General features: G+C 47.1%; 1 protein-coding gene across 1 annotated transcript; it reads left to right on the top strand.

The window, feature by feature from the left end:
- The first annotated feature begins 3,370 nt into the window (after positions 1-3,370).
- On the top strand, positions 3,371-6,954 carry LOC123171361 (protein INVOLVED IN DE NOVO 2-like). The gene is made up of 5 exons (XM_044588893.1): positions 3,371-4,443; positions 4,499-4,609; positions 4,730-4,869; positions 6,351-6,482; positions 6,568-6,954. The coding sequence occupies exons 1-5, from the start codon at positions 3,873-3,875 to the stop codon at positions 6,796-6,798; spliced, it is 1,185 nt and encodes a 394-aa protein (XP_044444828.1). The 5' UTR covers positions 3,371-3,872; the 3' UTR covers positions 6,799-6,954.
- The last annotated feature ends 5,331 nt before the right edge of the window (positions 6,955-12,285 follow it).

The raw sequence follows: 12,285 nt of genomic DNA, 5'->3' as shown, positions 1-12,285 counted from the left end.
ATTTATTTTATTTTATTTCTTCTTAAAGGGTAATACCAATGCCACCAATTCATTCTCTCTTAGAAAACCTCATTATTTTGAATTTTTTAGTTTTTATTTTATTTTCTTTCTTCTTAAAGTGTAAATCAATGCCACTAATTCATTTTTCCTTAAAAACTTCATAAAATTTTCACTTTGTTTCAATCTTATTTCCTTGACGTCATTGGAAGTGGATGAGCCCCCCCCCCCCCCCCCCCCACACCATATGACCGTGTTTGGTTGTTGGCCGGCCGCCATGTTGGACCGCGACGGACACCGAGGAGATGCGCGACGCATCCGCCACCCCGCCCTGCCGGCTGATCCCTCTCTTCTCCCGCCGGGATCTGGTCCCTGCTGCGCCATTGGGCTTGCTCCGGTGAGCTCGGTCGAGTCCTTGCCAGCGGGCGTGCACGCGCCTCTCCCTCGAGCAGGGCTTCCTGCGCCGCGCCTGCCCACCACCGCCTCCTCCCATTCTGGGGCCGGGCGTGCCGCTGCCGCCGGGTCACCTCATGCTCTGTTCTGTGTGTGCCTGCGTTTTCTGAATTTTTTGGTATAGTAGTAGAATAGGGCAGTGTGTGCTTTCTTTTTCTGAATTTTTGGGAAGTACGTACCAGAGCAGAGAAAGTGTGATGTAAGCATACTTGAGCATATGTAAAGAAAGTCAGCTTGTACATGCTCTTGGAATTCCATACCTGAGCATAGACGTAGCGGTAGTCGAACAGCGCAAGCGGGTTCGACAGTAGGTTCAGTCGCCCTGGGTTGTACATCAGCCTGGTATGATGTTCCTTTCGACAGTTAAATTCAGTTTCAACGGCTCCACACCAGGATCAGTTTGATTGCACTATTTTAGGGCAGCTGTTGCAGACGGCTATGGTTGTTTGTAAAAAAAGGCTGTTTTCAGGTCCAATTTTCTTTTACAACACCTTGTTTTCGTGCGAAAGATAGGCCAGCTATTGAAGATGCTCTTATGTGTTGGAAGGGTAGTCAAATGTCATGCAATATACAGGTTATGGTGACGTTGTTCTATTCTAATCTTTATCGAATCGTTGGCGGTACATCATATTAGAAAAATTACTCTGTAAATGTACATCTTTATTTTTTAGATGGATTTTTTCAATAGAGAGTTTTGTTAATTAAAAGAGGAAACATTGTTCTTACAATCTTGCAAGGCCACACTCAACACACAGATTGACACCGTCCCTTGCATAACACCACCACGCAACTTTCTATGTCCAAACTCGACAAGACTATGAGCTAAACTATTGACTGTTCTATCTACTTTTCGAACTTTAACCTCTCTTCTTCCTTGCTTGATGGCTTGAAATTCCCTTGCAGTCACTCCGATTTCGAATGTATCCTTCCATTAGGGGTCGAGTGCCTTTGCCACCATGCTGTTGTCCGTCTCAACAACTAAAGGTGGGTCCGCACCCGGCATCGCTTTCCGTAGTCCTTCTAGACAAGAAGTAGCTTCTGCAAAGTCTGCTCCTTTATATCATCAAATTTGAGGTAGATCTTAGTCATAGGTAGTACTCTGTAATTGCAGGATTCGGTAAGAGCATCTTCAATAGATGATGTATTTTACATCATCAAAAGGAGATTTTTGTTACATCACGAAAAACGTCAAACTCCAACAGATGATGTAAAATAGGGCCACGACAACCGTTCTAACAACTGATGTAAAAATAGGCCAGCCGCACCCGCACAACAACAACCAACAACAGCACACCAGCAGCCAAATGCAGCACATATTTGAATCGAAATCATCCCAAATTAATCCATAAACAAACCTAATAATAATTTCATCAATCCACAACATCAAATTATTACATAATTCATCAAATCACACAACATGGAATGCAACACAAATACAACAAAGTTCTCACACAATACAAGAAACATAGATATGGAACTAGGAGGCTTGTTCCCCATGCCATGTCCACCACTCCACCATTATGTCTTTTTGAAGATCAATGTGTGTGTCGGACTCTCTAATGTCATGATACACCTCCATGAAGCGTATGATTCGGCCTTCCCTTCTTATCGGCCGAACGCTTTTTCCCATGAGACCATAGAGTGTGTAATCCGAATTTCGTACATGCTCATTCTCAATGATCCATAGTCTTTGCAAATTGTTTGACATAAAAAATAGAAGTGCTCTCTGCCATTGACAAATCATCAATGTAATCTGCCAGAACACCATAGGCCATCATGCGCAATGCAGTAGTGACCTTCCGCTCAGTGCTATGTCCAAGCAAACCGGTGCAATTCCTCCTCAGCTCGAAGGCTAAGTCATGTTGCTTCACAGAATTGCAAAAGTGAATATATACGCAAATCATTGGACATCCTGAAACGGCGACGAAAATACCTCTCTGAAAAAATAGGTGGAGTAACAAAATAGTTGCGCATCAATCTTTTGTGCGCCTCTACCCATTCTCTCAGTATGTACTCACGGTCAAACACAAAAATGCCATGCTTTGGCTTCTTCCTCTTGCACATCACTAAGAGCAAAGCAATGTCCTCTTCCTTAGCCAAGTCGAATTCATCATCCGATAAGGAATCGTCCAAAAATAAAGGAGTCGCATGATCTCATCTACAATACGAAAATCTCCATCAAACAACATTTCGTGCATGGTAAATATTCGACAAGTTTCGCCAAATTTTTAACTTGGGGAAAATTTGTTGAACACCCTGTGTGCGAGGAGGAAGAAACCGTTTGGCTGCATGTCGAAGCGTTGATGGTAGTTGCACCGACTGGTGGGGTTGGCCGGTTGGGTCCCTACACCTCCTTGACAGTTGCCGGTTGGTGGCTGAGCCTAATTGCGGCGGCGATGGCCAAAGCAGTGGCCGCTCAACTCGGTCGTGGTGGTCGCACAATAGGACGTGGTAGCTCCGGCGGCCAATAGTCCTATTCCGGACGGCGGCCATGAGCTGCGGGAGCCATCATGAAAGCCGCCGCACCGGCCAACAACCAAATTGGATGGCGGATCCAAATCTGCTCATCGGCAAGGCCTCCAAAGGGGTGGCTGGCAGACTCTAGTGACGCAATGATGGTAATTTAGTTGGCACACACGGCAATTTATAGTAAAAAAATGAACTAAAGCATGAAGCTACCATGTAGCGAGCTAAAATTGACATCCTCGCGTTACTAAACTTGACATCGAAAATGTTCGATTTGCCATTGTAGCTGACGTTCGGTCGTTATCAGATTTCAAAAGCTACGTCAGACAAAGCATCACCTTTGACATAGATGCTGTAAAAACAAGTTACTCTATCTATGGGAGATGCTCTAAGATGTCGACACGTGGACGGGAGCAGAGGCTTCAGGAGTGTGGCAGAGACAGTAAGGTTGGCTCCGGCTGCACCATGGGTCGGGCGCTTACCATTTCGTCCTCTCGCCTGCTCGATCGATCACGTGATCATCATTCATTCACCTCCTCCGCCTCTCCGCTTTGCTTTGCCCCCCTGTTCTGCTCGGCTACAGAAACCTGCTGTTCGCCGGCCCTGAGGCAAGGTGAGCCCAACCTCCGAACGGCATTGGACTGACTGACTGATCCTCTCCGAGCCGTACGTAAAACCTACTGTAGGTTGGTTGGTTCGTTGGCGGCGGTGGCGCCGTCGGTCTGGACTCTGGACTCTGGACAGCATTTTTTTTTTGCGGGGCAGCTCCAATTGACCGTCTCTGCTTTTCCGAATTCGGTAGGATTCGCGAGGAAGGGGGTTTCCGGAGGAGCCACCGGAGCGCCAGCGATACCCTGCCTTGGCGTCACGCAGATGGAGCAGTCACCAAGCGCGTGAAGGACGAAGTGGCCGACTCACTGGACCCGCCGCCGGCCGTGGAGCCTCGCACTGTCCAGATGAGCAGAGAGGAGCAATTCGTGTGGCCGTGGATGGGGGTGCTGGCCAACGTGCCCACGGAGTGGAGAGGCGGGCGGCAGATCGGGGAGAGCGGGAACCGGCTCAAGGAGCGGCTCGCCGCCTTCTGCCCGCACAAGGTCGTCCCTTTGTGGAGCCACAGAGGCCACACGGGGAACGCCATCGTCGAGTTCGGGAAGGACTACGCCTCTCTCCGCAACGCCTTCAGCTTCGAAAACCACTTCGAGGCGCAGGGCCACGGCAGACGGGGCTGGGAGGCGAGCAGGTGCCGAGGTGGGCCGAAGATGTTCGGGTGGGTTGCCAGGGCCGACGATCGACGGACGCCGGGGCTGGTCGTGGAGTACCTGCAGAGGAATGCCGACGTGAAGTCTGTTGCAGAGCTTGAGAGCGAGGGGACGCGCAAGACTGACAAGCTGGTGGCCAATTTGGCCAGCCAGATTGATGTGAAGGCCAAGCATGCCCAGGAGCTCGAATCTAAGTACAGTGTGAAGACGACCTCACTTGAGAACGTGATGGAGGAAAGGGAACTCATCTTCCAGAGATACAGCGATGGTCTGTTATTATGCTTTCAAACTCTTGCTGTTTACATGCTCTGTTATTATGGCAGAACAACATAGATGCATTCCTCTGCTTTCAACTTTCAGTTATTTAGTGCCTTCTGAACTTGCATTGTCACCAGAAATCCACAAGATGCAGCAACTTGCTGTTTATATGCTCTGTTATTGTGTATAGAACAACATATTCTCTGCTTTAACCTTTCAGTTATTTATTGTCTTCTGAACTTGCATTTTTACCAGAAATCCACAAGATGCAGCAACTAGCTCGTAGGCACTCGCAGATGACACTACGGAGAATCAGAAGGTCCGTTCGGAGCTGGATTGCAAGATGCAGGATCTTGAGCTCAAATCCAAGAAGCTTGATGAGCTTGCTGTGCGTAGCGAATCTGACAGAAGGAATCTAGAGAAGGAGAAGGAAAAGGTACGTGCCAAATGTCTGCCGTAAAAAATAAAATCATATGGATGATGGTTGATTGTTTCCGTGCTTCTTTCTAGATTACGCTGAAAGAAAAGACCACCACAAAATTGTTTCTGCATAACACTCATGTCAGGCCGTTGTGGTGAATACAGAACATGATCAAAGCAAAAGGACGAACTATGGATGGCGGCAAAGCGAAGGTCATAATCTCTTCAATCTTGCTTTTATTCACTTGCTGTTCTCTAATACAGAGTAGCTTGTAATCTTGAGTTGTCAAGTTCACAGTGAATTTCCTGTACTACAAACAGTAACAAGGTACATCTATGCATAAGTAAATTGTGCCAAAGCTTAGAATTCGAGATACCTAGTTTAGTTTACTCCCCTAGATATTCTTACATTGATCTAAGGGACATAAGTAGCAGAAAGTCTCATATTAGTAAGAAAAATGGGAAGTATACCTAATCTGCTGATCAAAGTATTGTCAATGGTAGAATACTGCCATAATACAAACATATGGTGGAAGTACCAAGTTAATGGCTCCAAATAGTGTTAGTGGCTTTGAATCAAGCTGTATTTGAGCCTGTCCCAAAAAAAATTAGCTGCATTACCAGTACATATCCTTGCCCTTTCATCCATTTCCTATGTCCTTGTTCCTTCATTAAATGCAAAAAAGAGAGGAGGAAAACAAGAAACTGTCAGCCACCAACGGACACGAGCCAAGGAATTAGGTTGTGCCAGAAATGATTTTATTCTTGTGCAATAGTTCATATTTGATGGATGGTTGATGAAGGGACAATATGATAATATAGCCATGTGTGTGTATGCTGACAGTAACAGGTTAGCTAAGTTTCATCTACTTAATTTGGTACCTTGTGGAGATGTGCGTAGCATCGTATTGAATAAATGGCGATTTGTATTTACCAAATATTTGCTTTTGTCCTTTTATCACTTTTCTCTGAAGATGACAGTTAGTTATATGCCAGCCAAGTTATCTGTAATTCGTCAGCTTTCAGAACAGAGTCCATCTAGCATTTGCTCGTGGAGTTATGTGTGGGGCTACCAAAGCTTTTACAGATAAAAAACTTGCCGCTCGGTACAAAGTTACCCACATCGCCGCATGCTAATAACTCCTAGAAGTATGTGATGTTCCTTAGTCAGTTAAATTGAGAAAATTAAATGGCATTCTTTGCTTGGACTCAACTGAGGCAAGTTTGTTTTATCTTGTCTTTTAGTACAAAAGAGCGTTCATCTTAGTTCCTTGCTTGGCTAAGTTAGGCACATCGCATGTCTTGGCTGCTCAGATTTGACCTGATATATTGATACTTGTAGTTCAAAGCTCTGCTGTCATCTGCAAGAGATGGGTTTTTCTAAACTTTCTGTAGCATACTAGTGCTGCAGGCATGGAAAGGTCCCCGTGTATGTATATTTAATTTGTCATATAGTCTCCTGCAGTGATGCATTACGATACACTAGTAATGAAGTAGGCGTGTCTTGCTTTGATTGTAGCACACATAAACAGTTTTCGTTCGCCGTGTTTTTGCTGTACTTTGGCTCAGACAGCATCTGGAGAGTATGAATGCTTTGCCAGCACAAGGTCGTGGGCGCCAAGTTCTGAGGTTGTTTCTTAAACAATTTATTCATCTTCCATTTTGGAACCGACTAGTATCATCTATCTAATGTTGTGCGTGCATTGTTTGTCAGGAAATCCTCCATGAGGACGACGAGAAGCTGCGGGAGCTGAAGGAGAAGTACCGCGAGGAGGTGTACGCCCTGGTGAGGAAGGCGCTGCTGGAGGTGCACGAGTACAACCCGAGCGGGCGCTACTCGGTGCCGGAGCTGTGGATCTTCAAGGAGAACCGGAAGGCGACGCTCAGGGAGGTGGTGGAGTTCATCCTCAAGCAGTGGCGCGCACTCAAGAAGAGGAAGCGCTGAGCCGAGCATGCTGCTGCGACTGAAGCAGAGTAGTGAACTACTGAACCTTGAGCAGCTGCTGCTGCACTGATGTCCCCTATTGTCGTCTGATGAACAGTTTAGACCTGATTGTGACTGAAGCAGAGCAGTGAACTGAACCTTGACCTGCTGCGCTGATGCCGTCTGTCTGTTGTCTCATGAACGGTTGGATGGTTATCGGAGTTTGGTGCCCGGATTATTATTCAGCGTTGACATGAATGCTGCTAATTTGAGACCGAGAACTGCCATTTTAGGACCATGCATTTTGTGCTAGACTTCTACTTTGGATGGGTGATGATTTTTTTTTTGAGATTGCATTGACTGGTTCTCTTATTCGTTCGCATCCATGATGTGATTGCCTGGTGCTCGGCATGCGTAATAAAACGCTATATTTTTCATGGAAGGATGACTAACAATGGTCATGACCCTTTCTGGATCGGCGCAGATTCAATAGCTAGGGTTGGTTGCAAATCTCAGAAAAGGGGGGAAAAGTGCAGCACACATGAACCATGGCATATTCGCCATAAGAGGAACTGCATGTGTTTTGATTTGGTTCACAGAAGATGGATGCTCATTACAGGTAAAGCCGCTGGCTTATATATGGCTTAGCTGAAAACGGCAAGAAGGTGAACAGTACGAGACGGTGAAATGGAACAGTAATAACTGTGAATAACGCTTCAGTGGTATAGGGGAGCGAAGCGAGCCGCTGGATCGTGTTTTGACCCCCTCCTGCTCCCGTGACGCGCCCTGCGCGCGCGTCATGGGAGTCCCAGATCCGCCGCCGGCGAGAGGGCCCTTCCCCATCCCCTCCTTCCCGAATTGTGCGTCTGAGGATCGAAGGTAACAGAAGACAAAGGGGACACGATGTTTACCCAGGTTTGGGCCCTCTTGATGGAGGTAAAACCCTACACTACTACAGGATGCTGCTAACGCGACACTACGATCAGAGACCCTTCGAGAAACTGTGTGTGATGCAATAATCGCAAACGGTGGTGTATGAAAACCGTCAAAAATGTATAAAACGTTTGCGATGACGGATGCATCAAACACGGTTCAGATTTTAGTTAAGTGTGCGATGAAGGGCATACGGTTCAGTTCAATTAACTGTTTGCGATGTGGAGGAACAAAAGAAACGGGCAGCTAGATGAAGGCGTGTGTGATACACAGCATACGGTTCATTGGGATGAACTGTTTGTGATTAGGCAACACAAAAGAAACGGGCAGCCAGATGAAGGTGTGTGCGATATACAGCATACGGTTCACTCGGATGAACTGTTTGTGATTAGGCAACACAAAAGAAACGGTCAGCCATATCAAGGTGTGTGCGATATACGCATGCGGTTCACTCGGCCCTTGTCGTTAGTGTGTGACCTCTGTGGCAACCGTTCGCTCCCCAGGCGCCTCTTCGTGTACCGTGGCAACCATCCACCGCCTATTCGTCTTTCCCTCTCGATTTGGAACCGCTGTCGCACACTCTTCCTCCCTCCTCCATTTGCCTTCACCCTTCCTTCTGCCATTGTTCGATCGTCTTCTCCATGGAGGGAACAGGCCGGAAACGACCCCGTTATTCTTGCCCCGATCTGAATGATGACGCGGTGGAGGAACTCATGGATCGGTGCGACGTCATCACCTCGGCTAGCATGGCAGGTTCGTTCAAGACCATTCTCGACTCAACTAATAACATCATTACAAGCAACCCAAGGGTCCAGGAGCGGTTTGATCTCCCCTATCTTGTTCGCCGTGACCCTGCTGACTGGCGCAGGGACGACGGAAGCCTCACCTTGTACAAGTTGATGCCGCTTGATAATGATACGTGTGATGTTAAGATGCCATCGCTTGAGGGCAAGGCTTGGGCAGGCGCAAATGAAGATTGGGTTGTTTATATTGGGTAAAACTGCGAGTAGGAACTTGTGAATGTGTACACTCGTCATCGGGTTCCACATCCAAAAATACCAGGTTGCCCAGAGGTTGAGCACACAGATGATCTACGTGAGTTCAAATACGATCATGGCTGTCGTCTACGGAAGATAGCAATTTGTCGAGTTCCCAACCGCTCTTGGGATTACACGAACTATGAAGTTGTTGCTATCTTTGACAAGCTTGTTGCCTTTCTTACTTCCACGCCTCGATGGATATTGCTCAAAAATCAATTTCTGTACATGGATGAGTACTGTGATGCAATTCAATACGAGGGTTTTGTGTTTGCTGCCACCACTGGTGGCACTGTTTTTGCATGGAATTATCATGCTTTCGGTATGTTTGTATTCCACCGTAATTATAATTGTTTCATCCACATGCATGCGGGTAGCTAGTTTCCCTTTACTAATTAATTAACCTTCTTGTGTTTCCAAGGTCCTGTGAACATTCCGCCACCTATACTTGAAAATTTTCATAACCAAGGGGGAGATGACGATGCTGATGATCACGAGCAGGACCCATATACTCAGTGGCACCTGGCAACTGATTCCGATGGATCACCTCTTCTTGTTTGTATACAGGGCACTGCTGATGTTACTAAGGAAGCAGGTGTTGTCTCGCATGGTCGCACTCTCCGGACCTATTCCAACATCCGTTGCAGGGTATTCGGGATGGATACTAGTGTACTAGCGCCAACACCTTCTCCCTGGTTCAGTATTGAAAGTCTCTCAGGAAACTCGCTCTTCCTTGGACAAAACTATCCAATGATGGTGAAAGGCGATCCAGCTGCTGTTGACACAACGTTACTACCATTTATGAGAAGCAACTGTATCTATACCTCGGTCATTGCTATGCTTCCCTACCATCGCACTATGGGTCCTGACATAGCCCGCTTCAGCCTGGATGATCAGTCCTGCGTTGGTCTTGAGATTGACAGTAGCTGGCCCTTCCCAGAGAATCACTTCTGGTTCAAAGCAAGCGTTTCCAACGCCGACCAGTGGTTGAGCTGAAGTTCATTTCATGAATTTGTTATTTGTTGTGTGAGAAAAACTTTACTAGAATGTTTTGTTGGAAATGATCTATAATCCAACGTGTATCCTCGTTGTCGTTGTGGATTGATGACTTATTGTATGTAATCAATGGTACATTTGCATATGCGTTCATCAACTCACACCTGCTAGTGGTGTCCATATGAACAGTGCTAGTGATTTTAGTTGCAAAAATTAGATAGTGCTAGTGATTTGTAGCTGCATATTTTGACAAATCGCAGTGTTACAAGGTTGACAAATGGCAATGTTACCAGATAAACAAATGTCAATCTTTCCAGTTTGACAAATGGCAACATACCCAAAATGACAGATATGCAAATCTTACCCAATTGTTTGTATGTGGTTGCACACGGGTCATGCAAAACAACCGTTTGCGTTGAAGGGATGCAGAAATCCTGCTCGGCACATTTTCCCTGGGCTTCCTAGGGAAGCTGTCGGTTTGCATACATGTGTTCTAACTAAAACATTTGTGATGAGTTTTTTATATTTAAAAACCATTGATGTTTTTTCCAAAAGAAAATCGTTTGATAAGTCTGTACATTAAGAGAGAAAAACGCAAGTTCGTTCAAACCATATCTTTCATTCAGTCACACTGCAAATTTATATTCATATGATCGAGAATTCGAGATACAGTATTAAACCCCCAAAAAACTATTTCCGGCGGCGGCGTGCCGCGCCGTTGTTGTCGCTGTCGTCCTCCGAGACGCCGTTGTTGAAGTCTTCAAGGCAGCACAAAATGTTCTTCACTTGTAAATCAAACATCATGTCGTCGCGCAATCGACGGGCGGGGCGTGGGAGGACGGCAACTGGCGCCGCTGAGAGGTAGCGGTCGACGGCAGCATCCCATGCCGCTGAGGGGGGCGCGCGCACGGGCACGGGCACGGGCGCGGCGGGTGCAGCCAAACGCACGGGGACCGGCGCCGCGGTGGGTGGAGGGGCGCGCACGGGCGCGGCGGGTGCAGCCAAACGCATAGGGGCCGACGCCACGGTGGGTGGAGGGGCATGCACGGGCACGAGCACGGGCGCTGGCGCTGGCATGTACACGAGCTCGCGTGGGTCTGTGGAGACCTCGCTGACGCCCGCGGCTTCCAGCTCTGTGATAGTGTTCGGCGATCAGCCCGTCAATGCTATGGGGATGGTCACTGGCGCGGGCGCGGGGATGGGAGCTGGGACGGGAGCGGGGGCAGCAACCACCGCGGCCAGCTCATTCCGGGCCATGCCCATGAGGCCCCATTTCTCCTTATTTTCTATCTCCTCTGGCTCGAAGTCGACTTCACCAAACTTGAAGACTAGTGGCAGATGATCATTCTACGGCATGGCGTTGGTGGAGGTCTGCGGGAGGGAGAGGAATGGGAGGCGTACAGTAAGGCCGCCCGTATTAAACAGCGGCTCGGGTGCCATTAATGGAGAGGAAGGCGGGCGACCATTGAAGTCAAAGGGCTCGCTTCCCAGTGAGCCTGCGCAGCGTACAGCTCGCACGCTTCCCGGTGAGCCTGCGCATTGGAGGACAGCTTGCACGCCTCTCGGTCAGCCTGCGCACCGGACTGCGCTCGCACGCCTCCCATTCAGTCAATGTCAAGCAGCTGTCCGCACGGCACCTCCTACAGCCATTAAAACCAAGACATGTAGCGTCACGTGAATGGTTAACAGAACGCACACGGGTTGAATTATACAAACATTTGAGATATTAAAGTGGCAGCTATTTTTTCAAAATGCCTTTGTTGGCTATCATTATTCGAGTGCGCCTTCTCTCAAAATGGACACGAAAAATACCACATCATGTCGGGTGCCATTCCATGATAGCATGCCAAGTTTCATTAATTTCAGACGAGTTTTCGATTTACTAGAATTTAAAAACTAGGCATCTCAATGTTTTGCCGGCAATCAACGGTGCCGTGGTGTTTCAAATTCATTCCATTTCTTGCATGGGACCTAAGCATGCACCCAATGACACCGTTTTAATTTTTCAACCAATTTATATGCACTGGAGCATGTGCATTTCGTTCAAATTTGAATTATGCACATAAATGCATTGAAAACTCAGTTAATGCATAAAAATGTCCAAAAGACCCCAAAAAATCACAAAACTTTACACAACACTCCTGTTGTTCTATGTTGACACGAGAAAATTTTTGGAAGCAATAAGAGGCAGTGGATATCGTTTCGTCCCCAAAGGTGGGACGTTCCCTACCGAAACCATGATGCTTGTTGTGAGAAGCTCTGGTTTGTGAGAAGCATATACCCAAACCTGCCCCAAACGGGACAAATTTTTTACCACGGCATGTTGATGCCGCTCCATGAAAGCATGCCAAGTTTCATGAATTTCAGACGCCGGGAATCAACGGTGACCTGGTGTTTGAAATTCTTTCCCATTTCTTGCATGTGACCTAAACATGCACCCAAGGACATAGATTTGATTTTTCAACAAATTTATATGCACTGGAGCATGTGCATGTAGTTCAAATTTGAATTATGCACATAAATGCATTGAAAACTCATTTAA

Source organism: Triticum aestivum, chromosome 7D (assembly GCF_018294505.1).
Source record: "Triticum aestivum cultivar Chinese Spring chromosome 7D, IWGSC CS RefSeq v2.1, whole genome shotgun sequence".
Classification (NCBI taxonomy): Eukaryota; Viridiplantae; Streptophyta; class Magnoliopsida; order Poales; family Poaceae; genus Triticum; species Triticum aestivum.
This window is presented reverse-complemented; position numbering and strand designations above follow the sequence as displayed.

Bases quoted from the DNA above. Each gene is read 5' to 3' on its own strand.
- LOC123171361 (XM_044588893.1), top strand. From the start codon at position 3,873: ATGAGCAGAGAGGAGCAATTCGTGTGGCCGTGGATGGGGGTGCTGGCC. The intron at 4,870-6,350 runs GTACGTGCCAAA...GTAATGAAGTAG, and splicing joins TAGAGAAGGAGAAGGAAAAG to GCGTGTCTTGCTTTGATTGT. The intron at 6,483-6,567 runs GTTGTTTCTTAA...ATTGTTTGTCAG, and splicing joins CGTGGGCGCCAAGTTCTGAG to GAAATCCTCCATGAGGACGA.